The sequence below is a fragment of the Monopterus albus genome, unplaced genomic scaffold (genome assembly GCF_001952655.1).
Source record: "Monopterus albus unplaced genomic scaffold, M_albus_1.0 scaffold19.1, whole genome shotgun sequence".
Taxonomy (NCBI): Eukaryota; Metazoa; Chordata; class Actinopteri; order Synbranchiformes; family Synbranchidae; genus Monopterus; species Monopterus albus.
In genome coordinates this window covers 2,876,245-2,891,729 of record NW_018127899.1, presented here as the reverse complement: position 1 = coordinate 2,891,729, position 15,485 = coordinate 2,876,245, and the positions used below count along the sequence as shown (strand labels likewise).

Sequence of the window (15,485 nt, the reverse complement as noted above, 5' to 3'; positions counted from 1 at the left end):
CTCTCCTCCATGTGCCATTAAACCCAGTCAGATGTGTGTTCATGCCTGGGCTCACACAGCGATGCGACAGCTTGTCAGGGTGCAGAGACATTGTTGCTGCTAAACGAAGCGAGTATGCTGGAGGCGCGGCTGCTGTCAGCGCCGCTCAGGGCTGGGGGGTGGGGTAGAATCAGGTTAGTGTGTTTACACTCGACATGGCTCTACTGTAAACGATAAGCATCAGGCTCCACCAGATTCTCCGGCTCCTTGGTTCTGATGTCAGTTGACAGGAGTCGTCATGACTCGTCGAGTGGCACGGCAGCGTACCAGTGTGGGCGCCGCTTCCCCTTAGAGGTGTGGAAAAAAGATGAGCCTGAGTGGCAGGTGATCATCCCCCACTGCCTCTCTGGGGGAGGTAAACGCTCCTGTCGCATCCCGTGTCACTGAGGTGTAGATGGCTTGGAGGGGGGAATATCTGATATGACAAGAGAGAGGGCTCTGGTAATGTCCCTTTAACCTCGATCCCAGCTCAAAGGCAGTGTCAGGGCTCCTTCACTTGCTCAGGGTTTTATCACCACCAAACCCTGCAGCTTCATGATGAACAGCAGGCGTTAATGGTCCTAATTAGAACGGCATCATTTCCAGATTCAATTTAATACACTTTCGTTTACAATTGAGTGTCACTTCAGCTGCCACTGTCACGGAATCAGACCGCTCACAGATGTAGTGACACCAGGAGGAAGGAAACTGATGCGTCTGGCAGAGACATGCAGATTTTCATAACTAGATGAAGCATTTCAAGATTTTACCCACAACTGTATTTTTTCAAAATTCAAAGTTCTTATTTCTGTTTTATGATTGATCAGTTATTCTGAAGACTCTTAGAAGAGGCTTTTTTTCTTTTCACAATATTTATTCTCCCACCTTTAATAAGAACAGCTTTTATTATCACACCCGTTGCTGCAGTGTCACGTTTCCAGCAGTCTGTTCTTTAGCAGACACGTTTCAGTGTTTTTCAGATGGTTTAGACATCCTTCATGTGAAAACACATTTACTGTGCATTTCAAATGATTGTAAGAGTTTGCATCTGTACTGGTTTAAATCATCTGATCTTTAATTTTGGGGGAGGGGTCACCAGGCTCAGGTTAGTGTGTTTATACTTGACATGGCATTAGAGATTGAAATCTGATAGATGAAATTGTTGTGGGTAAAATCTTTTAATACTACTACTCAAAAGTTTGGGCTCACCTCCATTTTTACAGTTTTGTAATTTAACATGTACAAAGCAAAGAAGCAAACTTAAAAAAAAAAAAAAAGTCACCAAAAACTAAATATGTGTGAATGTCATATGAACCAGGCTTTTCTCAGGCTCCAGTAGCAGGTGAACGTCCATCTTCTCTGCAGCAGTGAAGTAAATGAAGCCACAGGTCCCGACTGTGGTTGGTGACTGACAGCAACAGATTCTGTCTGTACAAAGGCAGAGCTGGATCAGACTGTGTTACTGCTCCCTCTGAAGCATCAGGCCATGAACACAGGGAGTCAGAGCTGCTCAGGGTTTCACCCTGTAGCAGGAGAAGGAGCTACAAACGGCTCCAGGCTGTGGACAAGGACAGAACAGTGATGGACTGGCAGCACAGGGTCCAGACTTTCCAGGTGAGGAGTGAAAGCAGAGCAGCCGACAGTTGGGAACATCTGTGGAACATCTGCAGCAGGGCTGTCTGTCCCAGCTGTTTGGTTTCAGCTGGAGAGGGGACAACACAGGTGTGTTCACCTGTTGGATCACAACAGCTGGAAACATGGACCTAAACCTTTGAACAGTAGTGTACGTCCACTGACCTATAGGAGAAGTGTGCCTTTTGGGTGTTAACAGAAAAATTGAAAACAACCAAATAACTAAACTGATCAACAACGAAACCGGTGAGAGGCCTCTCCAACAGCCCTTGACAAGCTGACATCACTTGTGGGAGACGTTCCCGCATCAGAAAAGCTCAGCCAGGGTCCAACATGCATCTCTCACCAGGACTCTGTTCTGAAGAAAAGCACAGTCTGACGCACTCGGAACAAAACATCTTCAAGTATTAGTCAAGGACTCTGCTGTTGATCATTCCGTCTCTCGTTGTCCTCTCTGCTTCCCGCCGTAGTTTCGTCTCTTCGAGCAGCCCTCCAGGGAAAACTCGAGTTCTGTAATTAAGTTTGTTTTTTTTCCACCTCCGAGCCTGCCAGCCATCCAAAACCTCTTTTTCCCATCCACACCCACTCAGGCAGCTCCAGGAGCCATGAATGGGCATCAATTATTCAAATTAGAGCTCCAACTGACAAAAAGCCAATTCCAGTAATCACTCCCCCCCCCCCAATTTATATCTGGTGATTAGCTGGAGAAGCTAATCATTGCGCTTTCTAATTGACTAAATGAGTCAACAAAGAGAGAAAGCACAGATATCAGTAATTACCAGCCGGGGAGTCAAGCAGGGGCTGCTGGGAGTGAAGTGGGAACTGAACTGCTGGAGCGACGCTGATGCCAACAAGTGGAACAAGTGGCTAAAAGCTGCTGCTGCTGCTCATATCTGGGAGGCTCACTGCTGACAAGTGGAGGCCTGAAGGCTGCCACAGCTGAAGAGGCAGTCCTCCCGAGAAAAAGATCAGTCGCCTCAGCAAACGGTAAAGACAGATCGTTTATGTTTAAGGGAAACAAGTTAGGATTTACAACAGACTTATGCAAATCAGAGTCTGTAAAGGAAGGAGGTCTGGGGGCTGTCACCATGACAGCGAGGGTCCCATAACCTCAACATGGTAGTAATGTCACCCAGAACCGTGATTTTCTCTAACCAAGTTTTAACCTAAAGGGTTCCCAGCTGCTGATAGTACAGGCAGAGCAGAGCCCACTGCGTCCGACAGCTGCATGTCATCACCTCCCAGCTGCCTGAGGCCTGCGTTGAGCTGAAAAGTGTCGATATTTTGTCAAACTGGCAGTAAAACAGCTGTTAGCAGTTATACCCGTGGAGAGATAGACAACTGTAGTATCACTGATGTACTCCGACACCGAAGAAAACTTCAACATAATGAATCACTATTCAAGTTTTGGACTATCTGACGTACATAAGGATGTTTATTCACAGTGGACATCTGCTATAATGATGCCCTCTGACTGTACAAGTCACGCACAGTCTACAAATACATGTACCCTATTAGTGTGCTCAGACTCGACCGAGTTATGACTCACAGAAGGAGCCAGAGTTCTGATGCAAACTGCCGAACTCAGGAGCTAATTTCACACACGAGCTGTGACACAGCTGCTGCAGCGCCAGTTGTGAGGGACTCAACATAGAACACCTGCATGTGCCCGTCCCTCATGCCCGTCCCTCCATGCCTCACAGTTTGAAACCTCAGACCAGGAGCTTTCCCAACCTTAACTAAGTTGTTTCTGTGCTTAAACCATCTGTGAAGGCAGATGATGTCCTCCCAATAGTGATGTCAGGACAGAAAAAGCTTAAACTGTAGCTGTTGTTCTAAATGAAACTCACACTGGAAATTTATAATATCGAGCATCTGAGCTTCAAAGTTCAGTTTTAACCTTGGAAACAGTATTTTGTCCTTACTTACTAGCTAAGTCACTTACTAGCTTTTAACAGAACTAGTAAGCCACGCAGGACAATGACTCTGTTAGTGAAGACTATCCAATATTAAACATATAACCTAAGTTATATTTAAAAAAGACTGGACATCTTCAAACACATATGGAACATTAATGTTGTTAATCTAAGCTGCATCAAACGTACTGGTAGTTTGACCCACTTTGTTTTATTAGCATCACCACCGTTTCTTCAGCCACATGGTGAAATCTGCAGAAAGTGCCCTCTGCTTAATGAAATGTGGATTTGGAACGCATGGCGGATTATGTGCCCACAGATCTGCCAGCGTGTGGATGTCCAGCCTGTGTGTGGCTGGAAAAGAGCGTCTGTGCTCAGTGAAGACGTACAGAGTAAATTAAAGGTCACGCTACAGGCTGCTCACAGGACGCAGACTGGATTTTATAGTGTACATACAGTAGCTGCATATGTTGATCCTTATGACTGTTTTACTAAAATGAAGAGAATGTTACTGTTCTCCGGGCTCTACGTGGTAGTTTGTCCTAATGGTACAACACTGGAGTATCACAGGTTTTTAAGCCTCACAGGAACAGTATGAAACAGCAAGCGTGAGGACTCAAAATAAAGTGTAACAAGGTGGATTATTAGTTAAGAATAAAAAGTGGTTTGCCTCGACAGGACGGTTAGACAAGTGGTGCTGCTGAATAATTTCCTTTGACTCTATCTCTTGGGCTTTTGGTTGTGCAGAATGAGGACTTCAGCTAAACCAAAGCCTTCAACCAGTCGAGGCAACTGGCCAAACACGTGCTCCACAGCATTTTATTATTCTTCTACATATGAGATTTTTCTTCCATCTCCCAGTTTAAAATGTACAGTTTGTGTCTACACTGCAGGAGTTAGTAGAGTGAGCAATAAGACAAGATCGCTCACTGGCTCCGCACCCACACAAACAAACAGTTTCCCCCCAGTACCCCCCAGTGCACCCTGAGATTTCCTGTGGTTCTTACAGCTCAGTGTAACGAGACAGTGATGGCTGGTGTACCTGTTTCCATGGACGTGGGAGGCGCAGAAGGCGTAGCTGTAGTGCAGCAGCGTGGGGTCAACCAGCGCGTTGTTCTCAGAATAATCCATCAGATCCTTCAGGTAGCTCAGGTGTCGGTGGCAGCCTCGAACACCGTACCGAGCACAGTACTCGTCCAGGACAAACACCTGACCTGGACTGAACCAGCCCTGAAGACAAAACATACGCACACCACATGTCAGACAAACGACCACACCGACAGAATCCCCCCCAGCGTTCATTACAGCTCAGCTGTGGCTTATACAGTACATTTCTGAACTATACATTTGTCAGCATCCATACTGTAGGTCTCTGTGCTGCTCTGTTCTTTCTGTCCGTCCTCCGCTGGGGCCTCTTCTTTGTGTTAGAGAGGATTCTTCCAAGAGGGTGTCGCTGGCTGTACAGACAAATTTGTGATTTGTCTGTCCACTGTTTACTTTGGTAATTCACTTTTTTGGGTGTGGGCACTAAGACAGAGAGCATGTGTTGAGACAACATGAAACCAGAAACACAGCCTGGTGTCTGGGAGGGAAATGCAGCCACCTGGTAAATGTGAAGAACAGTTTGTTACAAAGTGAAAGAACCAAAACTTCTCCTTCACAGCTTCCTGTTTCCATAGGAGACGTAAACAGACCTGAACCAATGTCACGCGCCTCCTGGCTTCACAGAGTCCATAAAGATCCTTGATACTTAATCACAATTAAACAAAAAAGTGTAGAGTTAACCCTTCATATACTCATTCTGTGCATGAGTAAAACAAAAAAAAAAAAAAAAAGAAGCACATCATTAGTTCATTCATCCTGCACGTAATCACTAAATTAGGCATGAAACTTACAATGCTAATTAAGATTCCTCATGGAACGCGCATTAACAAATTAGCGCCTCCACCAAGTGTGTGGCGCGCGCGCGCACACACACACCTCGACAGCCGTGGCTCTCGGCCCAGCCACACGAAGCCCGGGAGAGAAGACGAGCTGCTGAGAAAATGCTTCATTTTACGTCCAGAACAGTTTGATTATCTGCTGCTTGAAAGGGGAAAGAATCAGATTCCACAGCAGATACATCAATCTGCATCTCAGTGAAGTGAGAGAATTGTTACTGCCGAAATTATAAACTGAAAGTTCGTCTCTGTTCGAAACAGCTTCTGTAGCAGCTATTTAGTGTTAAATGTCAGTGATGGGAGATGGACTCAGATGCTCTAATTAAAAGTAGCAGTACCACAGTGTAAAACGGTACAGGTCCTGCATTCAACATGTTACTTAAGTATTGGCATTAAAGCATACTTAAAGTACTAAAGGAAGTGCTCATTATGCAGAATGGCACATTTCACATGACTGTACATTATATATACTGATGCATTGTGTACATCACATTTGCCTCTAAAATGTAATGAAGTCAAAGTACAAAGTATCACAAAATGAAAATACTCAACATACAGATACCTTAACATGGTACTTAAGTACAGCACTTGAGTAAATGTACTTAGTTACTTTCCACCACTGGAAAATGTCATGACTTAATATTTGATTTAGAAAATCCTCAGCGTCACTGATCCATAACTGTACCTATTAAATGGACTAAGCTACACTGGACTGAAAAAGACCATTTTTTCTTAATAAAAAAAACAAAAAATATTGGTTCAAAATCTGACATTACTCAAACTCCACTCTGTGTGAAAGTCAAACGTGTCAGTGGTTGGACACTTTGCTAATATGTCAAAGAGTACATTCTGATGAAGCTTATGCTTCTGGAAGCTTCTCAGTGGTTTCTGTTAAACAATTAACCATTAAGTAACTAATTACAGCTGCATGACAGCTGAGAGGACAGACCACCACCTAGCAGGGCGTGGTCAGGGCTGAGTCTCCAAAGCGGTGTCAGGTCTCCTCTGTTGGAGAAGGAAACCTCCTTCTTCTACCCTCACTGTTTCTGTCCAGCTGTCCCGTCCTCATGACGCCATTCGGTGACCTAGAGCTGCAGCCATGAGTCAGTTCACTGGTAGAAAATGAACCAGCAGCTATTTAGAAGCAACAGTCACCGACATGTTCTGGCTCCACCTTCTTTAATGTGAGGAGCTGATGCTTTTCTTTGTCAGACATGAGAATCAGCTGAGTCTCTGTGGATCTGCTGGTTGGACACTCCACCTTTGGCTCTGGAGAGTCACAGTGGGACTTTTTCCCAGTGTCTGACATTCTGGGGATAAACAGATCAATCAGATCATCAGGACGATGATCAGCTGGTTGTGTCTCCACTCAGTCAGGAGGCTCCTTTGATTTGTCACCATCTATACATCATTTGAGAATAAGAAAGTAACAGTTGTCTGGTTGAATGTCTCTTGAGAATCACGGCACCCTGACATTGTATCTGTAGCACTGAGTTTAAGATCTAAAATGTTTAACAGTCCAAATGATCCTTTAAGAAACCAGACATCTTTATTTCCAGTTTTTCATGCCGACTGATGCTTCCTGTCAGGGTTAACTGGGCCTGGCAAATTCCTCCTTTGCAGGCCTTTTAGTGGCTCCCCCCTCCCCTCTAGTTTGTCATTCCTCTCCAGTTTCTTTCTTTGGTTTTCTCTCCGTCTGTGAGCTCGAGCTATTAATATCACACCACAGAGAGAGAGAGGGGCAATCGACGGGCGCAAAGCGACAAGATGTTCCTCTGTGACAAACAGATGGCGAACTCCAGTCTTGGCGGTGACCGCTCAATTAGCAGCTAACGAGCCGACTGCCTCGTTAGCTCAGTCAGCCGTGGCCGCCTCCCTCCGAGGAATGGCACAAACCAAAGAAAGTGAAAGTGTGTAGTTGTGAAGTAGCTCGTCACCTGACTAGAGACACCTCACAGGAGGATGAGAGGAAGATGCTGAGGAGATTTTTGGCCCGTGAAACCAATCATTGGTCCAAAAATTCATGTGACCCCCAACAGTCAGAGTTGCCTGCTTGTCATGCGACAGTCCTACATTTTCTACTTTCAAGAGCAGGGAGGCAGCTAATTTATTTAAAAAGATATAAAAATATTTGTGTTTGTGTCTTAGAAATCTGAGTCCTTCCTGCAAATGAAGGAACAATGCTGGTGTTCAAACGACAAAGTTAAGAAACTGAATGACCTGGTTCTATCACACAGGTGCAGCAGCTGCTCCTTGGCTGTCTAAAAGGAAGTGGAATCTGGTTGTTCTTAGGGAGTAATGACACCCCAAGTCATTTTTGAGCTGTAATCAGAGTTTTCTTCGTATATGATACAGGCAAAAATATTTACACATTTCTTTAACCTCTATTTTATCAGGTAAAATTGTATGTATTGAGGTTAAAAACCTCTTTAACAAGTTGGACCCGGCCAAGATAACACAACCTACAGTCACATAACACATTTAAAGGCTACACAAGCACCTTGAAAAACAAGCAGACAACGACTGAACTGTGGTCTTAAATTCAAGTAGTGAAGCCAACTTGTTCAATTTAAATTCTTTCTGCAAGCTGTTCCAGGTACTGGGAGCAGAAAACAAGAAGGCTGCCTTCCCCCGTTCCGTTATTGCAGCTTAATGACGTCTGCTGAGCCAGCTCAGTTCAGTTGAGCCCTCCGGCCCCTTCCATGACGGTGGCAGCAGCAGTAAACTGACTATCACAGAGACGGGGGGTGCAACACTATTTAAAAGTGGGGATAAGGGTGCACATTTCCAGACAGTCTCTCCTGGGAGACATTCACAGTCCGTTTATTCTCTCTAGCAGCAGAGTGATGAGTATTTTCTCACAAAAATCACTGTATTATTCACACTCTGATATAAATACAAATACTGGTGAGTCTCTCTAAACATTTTGCCATTTGGCTTTTTTCCCCTCAAGGTCAGCGGTTCGTCTCCGTGTGAACACTGGAGCCTTGCTTTTCTTCTTCTGCTGACTCCTCTAGCACAAATGTAACTGAATCACTGGGAAGGAGCTGGAGCCCGAACCGTGTGCACGCATGGATCTGAGTGATTATATCAGAGTGTATAAAGGTGGAGCTCCACAGGAAGCTAATCTGACAGCAGAACGCTCAGACAGGACTGAAGCCAGGGGAGGACACCTGTGTCCTCGTCCTCCAAAAGTAAAGTTGAAGAGAAAGCTGTCTCTATATTCTGTTGGAGTTCAAGATGGTCCAAAGTGGATCAGAGTTGCATCACAGGAGAGTCAAAGACCACAGAGATGTAAATACTGGTCTTCAGATGTATTATAAACCTCTGTGCAGTGTCTGATAAACCTCCAAATCAGAGATGTGTTGCTCTAACTGGACTTCCTGGATCACCTGAAACAACAGGATTAAACCTATGCAAGAACTTCTTTCCCCGAGTTTTCCCATGTACATGGTGGAAGTTGTGTCAGAAAACCAGTGGAGCTGAAACTCAATGCTCCACCAGAAGCTCCGCTGGAGGATTTAACCCTTCAGTCATCAGCGGGAACAACAGAGATCCAGTTAGCAGGAGCCTGGGCCCCAGCTACAAACTAAATCTCTGCCTAATTACTGTTGTTGTTGTTGGGTTCAACTCTTCGTGAATAAAATATGACCCCATCTATGACATGAATCCAAGCCACTTCTCAACAGATGTCCCCCACGCCGAGGCACTGGCCTTTTCTCAGAGTGCTCGCTGAAAAGGGGCTCAGGTTGGAACACAAAGCCCTCAAACTCTCACAAAAGGCTGAGGAGAGAGGAGCTGGAGGGGCGGTGTGAATGGATGGGTCTAATTGCAGAGCTGGAAGGAGTCCTGATGAGGCAGGTAGAGAAATGAAAGAAGCGCAGATGTCACTCTGGTGAACATCTCCTCGTTCTGCTGCTTTTAAAAGACGAGGACACAATACAGCACATAGGGGTGAACCGACTCCTCGAGGTCAGGCCTGGTTTGCGTTTCACAGGACAGTTTGAGAGTCCGGCACGGTCGACATTCTGTTAGAAAGGATGAACTAGGACTGGGTCAAAAGTTTAAACATTTTGTAAAGTAAATGTAGAAAAATATGGACAATTAACTATGACTGACATTTAAGGTCAAATCATTTCAGTCAAGAATATTATGTGATTCAGAAAATGCTTGAAAACAGTGTAAATTATATGCAACTTGTATCAAACTGTAAAGCACGGGTCTATAAATCCTAAATCACAGACAAACTGAACATTTTTTTCACCCTGCAGCGATGCCGACCTTCGTTATAGCATCACTGTCCTCAGAACAAACCAGAAACACAACAGATATCTACTATAACAGTTTAGGGTTCACAGTGCGTATAGAGTGGTGGCTGGTATGGGTTGTTCACGGCCGAGCAGGGAGACCAATATGTCTGGGTTTTGTTTTTGCAACAGATAAAGTACAACAATTTAATAACAAATGAGACAAATTCGCTGAACTTAAATGAACACTTATTTAACACTAATGAATTCTGAAAATAATTTAATTATTTCAAGTATTTACAAATACAACATGAGCATCGTCTGTTTGCCACACTCTGCACTCCCCTCATTATGTTAAATAAAAAAAAACGATGCCCACAAGTAATCAAAACACTAAACTCCAGGGAAAAACAAAACAAAACACGGACATGGCCGCCTGCAGACAGTTTTTGTCCATCGGCCTCATGAGCATGCACATCGGGCTGTGCTGATTATCTTAAAACGGGGGGGTTGTGTGATTTACACTGGCTGCATGTGTTGCTCTTCACTTGAACAGACACCCATTTGTTGCGAAAAAAATATTCTCTGAGCTGGACGGCGACTGAGAACAGCTCTAGGAGTGCTTCAACACGTGGCCACTGTGGGCTTTAATTTAGAATATATTCACATTAATATGGATAAAATTAAACCTGCTGATGACATTTGAAAAGAACACGCGCCCACACCAGTGTCCGTGGGTCAGCTGTGAAAAGTTCTGTCCACACAAAAACAACCACTTCTCTGTTTCCCTCCTCTTCGCTGCCACCGTGTGTCAGGAGACGAGCCAATGGAGCCAAACTTCAGGGTTGTTTTCAAAGTTTTTTTGGGGCATGCAAAGTCATGCTTTTCAGAGCCAGTCTCAGCTTCAAGTTCTGTTGACTGCAGCATAAATGCTGCTCTGTGGTCCATGTCATTTACATCTCTTTCAACAATGTGAACCATTAACATCTGGTTTTCCAGGCTGTTCACTGTGCTGACACCAAGTACTCAGAACACATGAGCCTATGAACTAACTGCTCGGGGTGCGTGGCTGGTGGAGGCCTCCCTCTCACTGCCTTATGGATTTTTACTGTTCCGGGACTTGAACATTGTTGTATGTTTTCAAGTGTCAAGGGAGTCAAGTCCAAGTCATTAGTATAATTACTCCAAGTCCAAGTCATGCCCGAGGCTGCGGCTCATGTTACAAATCATTTTAGTCGTTTTGATTGTGGCTTATAATTGCTTAGAACAGTGACTGTGCAGCTGCATTGGCAGGTGTAAAGTCCAAAGATAAAATAAGCATCAGTGCAGGTTAATTTTTCCAGCACCTCCACTTTCACTGATCACACTGCCCTGCAGTGCTGATGTTCATGGCATTATCCCGTGGAGAAAAACTCAGTGTGGACAGAAGGACAAACTTGTACCAAAGCTTCAGCCACAACAGTAAAAATATGAAAGTAAAGAAGAATCATATCTGCCCAGCTCAGGCTTCAGGCATCTCACTTAGCTGCTCACAACACAAAACCCCTCATTTCATCCTCCACACACTTATTTACACTTGGCCCCCCTCCTCCCGCCTTCTTCATTGAGTCAGGCCAGCAGTTGTCCACAAGGGTCATGTTCCTATTTGGAAAGTATTGATTAGGGTGTTTATCCCCTCAATCAGTGTGAGAGCGCCCCCCAGGCTTAACACAGAGAGAGAGACAACACTCTGTCTTCACACCACCACAAGCTGCCCTTTCTCCAGGAGTGCTCGTCTCACTCTTTACCTCCTGCTGGGCTGCTAGTACTATTACTTTTAACTGTGTATTTATGGCAGCAACTAATAAATTCATTATAAACAAATGCACAGACTTTTTCTTTCCTCTGTCAGAAAACAACTAAAATCACAACTTTGTCTTGTTCTGTTCAACTATGAGCCCAAAAGTCACAGAAATAAACTGGCAACGACTCCCATTTGAGAAACTGGGACCAGTAAATGTTTGGAATTAGTTTGACTATTGATGTTGCAGCATCATTTTCTGAATGATTCATTGAAAGAATTGCTCCAGCTCTACATGTGATGAAGCAGAGCGACATTGATTTGATCCAACAGTCAGAGACAGGAACACTGACTGCACGCTTACATATACCTCGTGTACTTTTTCACCTAGAGCTCATGCACCACAGTGAGGACCAAGGCACTTCCAAACCTTCTCCAGAACTTCTGTGGACTACAGAGGGTTTCATGAAAGGAAACAAACAAGAGCTAAATGACAAAAATATAGTTTCAATCAACTGCTGAGAAACTGGACAGTATAGTGTTCTTTTCCCAAAGTTAGTCCTATATTTTATCATCTATTTCACAAGAATTGTGCAATTTTTAAAAAATGGTAAAATGGTAAATGGACTGTATTTTATATAGCGCTTTCTCACAGTGTGTTGCACTGGCCAAAGCGCTTTACAGAGATGATACACCATTCACCCATTCACACACAACATTCACACACTGAGGACGACAAGCTGCCATGCACCGGCGCTAGTCAAGCCACCAGGAGCAATTCGGGGTTCAGTGTCTTGCTCAGGGACACTTAGGCATGCGGGGAGACCGGGAGTCGAACCACCAACTTGCTGGTCAGGAGACGACTGCCCTACCTCATGAGCCACAGCCACCCAAAAATATCTATGATTATCTCAAGTATCCAGAGTTTTCTTTTCTTCCTTCAATCTAAAAGGATGAATCCTCCTTTTGAATGCACACCTCACCTTCTTTACACTTTGACTGTGACTGAATGCTTACATTAAAACAGCAACATATGAACTGTACACAGAAGTGTTTTCATATGTAAATCTACACATCTGCAACTTTCCAGAGTCTAATGCCCAAAATGCTAAGATATTCAGCTGACTGTTCATAGAGGGCTAACATTCACCTTTTAAAAGATGGAACAAGTTTTTTTGTTTTGTAGTTTTGAGAAAAAAAAAGTTTATATTAAGTCTTTTAGAATAACTTTCTGTTGATCAACTAACCATGTCAACTTCACATCACAAAACTATCTTCCACATCCAATCTGGTTGCTCTTTCCTGATGCAGTTTACATTTTAAGTTTCCTTGAAAAAGCTGGGTTTGCATCAGCAGTGACCAAAGGCCAGAGCGGCATCCTGAGAAACTCCGATTTCAACAGCTTAAACCGAACCTGAGTCCCGCCCACACAGTTTGACCCTCAGCTGATCTCTGGGTTAGGTAGAGGAAAAACAAAGTGTCAGGTGATGTGTTAACGTACCAGGCAGGAGAAGGAGTCGTTCATGCGGTGCTGCAGAGTGTGTTTCTGTAAAACGGTGAACAGGGCAGCGTGGTCGAAGCGGCACGGAGCTGCAGAGATCAGCTCCTCTACCCCCTGATGCTGAGACGGGTCCAGACCTGAACACGAGACAGAGGAAAAAGAGTGAGAGCTGCACCACCCTACAAGCACAGTCAGTCATGACACATTTTAACATGCAGTGCAAATGCATTTTAAATTATACATTTCAAACATTGGTGCAGTTAAAATATCTGCTTGGGTTTAAGGCAACACATGCATGGTTAAAAAGTCAACATGTGACCGTCAAACTAATTAAACACTGTCTCAGGACAGAAATTCATGAGCTACAGAATCACCAGTATGAAGCCAAGTCCTCAGGGCTGTGGGCATCAGTACAGAGACCAGGATGCAGAAACACGGTGCAGTCAGGACAATCGTTCTGAAATCGGCCCATAAAAACTGCATTTCATAATAAAGTTCAATAAACCGTCCCCACAGTCAGGTCAGCACCACTCCAGATCCACCATCAACATGCTCTGAGCACCTGAGTGCGAGTTGTGTTGACTTGCACATTGTCTCACAGCATGTAGCATTTCGCGTTAGATTTGCAGTGTTTGAGGACATTTAGAATCCAACTAGAGTCAAATTTAGGCAGGAGAATAATGACCAACGGTACTGAAAATTAAATGTGCACGGATTTCTTTGCATGCCGTCACCAGCTAAACCACAGCTAAAGAGGTGATATATAAATGTGTTCTGTTTCACAATCATTCACGCCTCTCTCTGAGTTCAGCAGTGAACTGAAGTGTAAACACACACAGAGACAAGGCTCCATTGGCAGTGGCTGTTCTCAGTGCTGCGGTTAATAGTTGCCACCTCGGTTGGCTACAGATCCTCTGTGAAGCTGTCAGTAGTCTCAGCTGACACAACACACTCGCCAACATGGACGACATGTGAGGAAAACACTGGAAGTGACTCAGAGTGGAGAAACCAGCCAGGAAGACAGACAGCGACACGTCACAGGCGTCAGCAACACGCCCTGCAGGCCACAAGAGCTCAAACCAGGAAATGTCGGAATGTTTTACAGCCCAGATTACAGAAAATATCAGTGAACCAGAAACCAACAGATGTACAGGTCTTAGTACAGACCATGTGAAGGCTGAAACTTCTGCAACTGAGTGCATTACATCGCCGCTGTGATGGTAACAGCACTGTCCAGCTGGACAGTACACATGGTCAACACACACTGGGACTCTGCTGTGTGTGTGTGTGTGTGTGTGTGTGTGTAAAGCTGCACACAAAAAGGACACTGATCATTGTGTATCTGTGCAGTGAAACCGCTCATCTGAGTTGGACAAACTAGACCTGTAATAACATGAAGACCATTTGTGACCTTTGTGGACAACATTTGTGTGAAACCCATCAGTTTACTAGCTGCACAGCTGGCTGGACTGCATGACACATAGGAGGGTGCAATACTTTTTAGCAGAGTTGGGGGGCTTAACTCAACTCGAGTCAGACTTTAGTTGTAGGTTTGAGGACTTGAGACTTACTGGACTAACACTGGTAAAAGACCCCTCTCTGACCTGTTAGTCATGACTTAGACATGTTATACCTTTATTTTTGCGCCAGATGAGGGCCTCCGCATGGCAGCTGTGGGCCCACTCCTTCCACAAACATATAGTATCAGTCTCACAAGAGACGGCCATTGTTTAGCAAATGTTACCCAAATATCAGGAAACAGTACATGTGTTGAGGACTATTTTCAACAGCGGATGAATCTCTAGTGAGTATGTGTAGCAGCAGGATGGTGTGTAGGACCGAGTCAGAATAAACTGCAGTGTGAGTTCAAGGTGATGAGGCAACATGCCGGCTGGTGCAGCAGGGTGGTCACTGCTGGGCTGAATGGTTCCCAGACACAGTGGAGCTCTGTGGCCCAGGGGGAGGAGAGACACCAGGGTGGGAGACAGACACAGGACCTGGGAGACGGATACACTCAGAGTCTTTGCGTGAGGTTTGCTGACAATAAAATAAATATGCATCCTGGTAATAAAGTGTGTTCACACAGCAGTGCAACTACACGGAGCTCCTGCTCGGCCGAGCTGTGCCTGCAGCGGCAGCTGCTAACGAGGCTTCGGGGTCAGCGACAGAAGACTGAACAGAAAACAGGGAAAATAAAAGAAGCAGAAGAGGCGCATGGTGTCCCGGCCTGAGCAAACCTGGGTTCATTTCCAGTCCTTTCAGGCCTTCCTGTTAATGGCCCCGCCAAATGAAAAGCCTAACACTCTCCACTCTGCCTTTATTGTGGGAGTACATTTCGAGATGGGAAGTTTCTGAGTGTGACACATGGCCCTACAAAAGACCACGGCTTGCTGAAGAATGCCGGCGCCGTTTCTACGCCTGCGATGCCTGCGGCCTTGTGCCCGAGACAAG

General features: G+C 44.9%; 1 protein-coding gene across 1 annotated transcript in view; it reads right to left on the bottom strand.

Annotated features, from left to right (window-relative positions):
• The window catches only part of cadps2 (Ca++-dependent secretion activator 2), a 166,801-nt gene that overhangs the window by 58,267 nt on the left and 93,049 nt on the right, over positions 1-15,485 (bottom strand). The window contains exons 12-13 of the mRNA XM_020593378.1: positions 13,035-13,171; positions 4,609-4,796 (exon numbers count right to left, since the gene is read on the bottom strand). Of these exons, the coding sequence (XP_020449034.1) occupies positions 4,609-4,796; positions 13,035-13,171 (325 nt within the window). The remainder of the gene's footprint in view (positions 1-4,608; positions 4,797-13,034; positions 13,172-15,485) is intronic.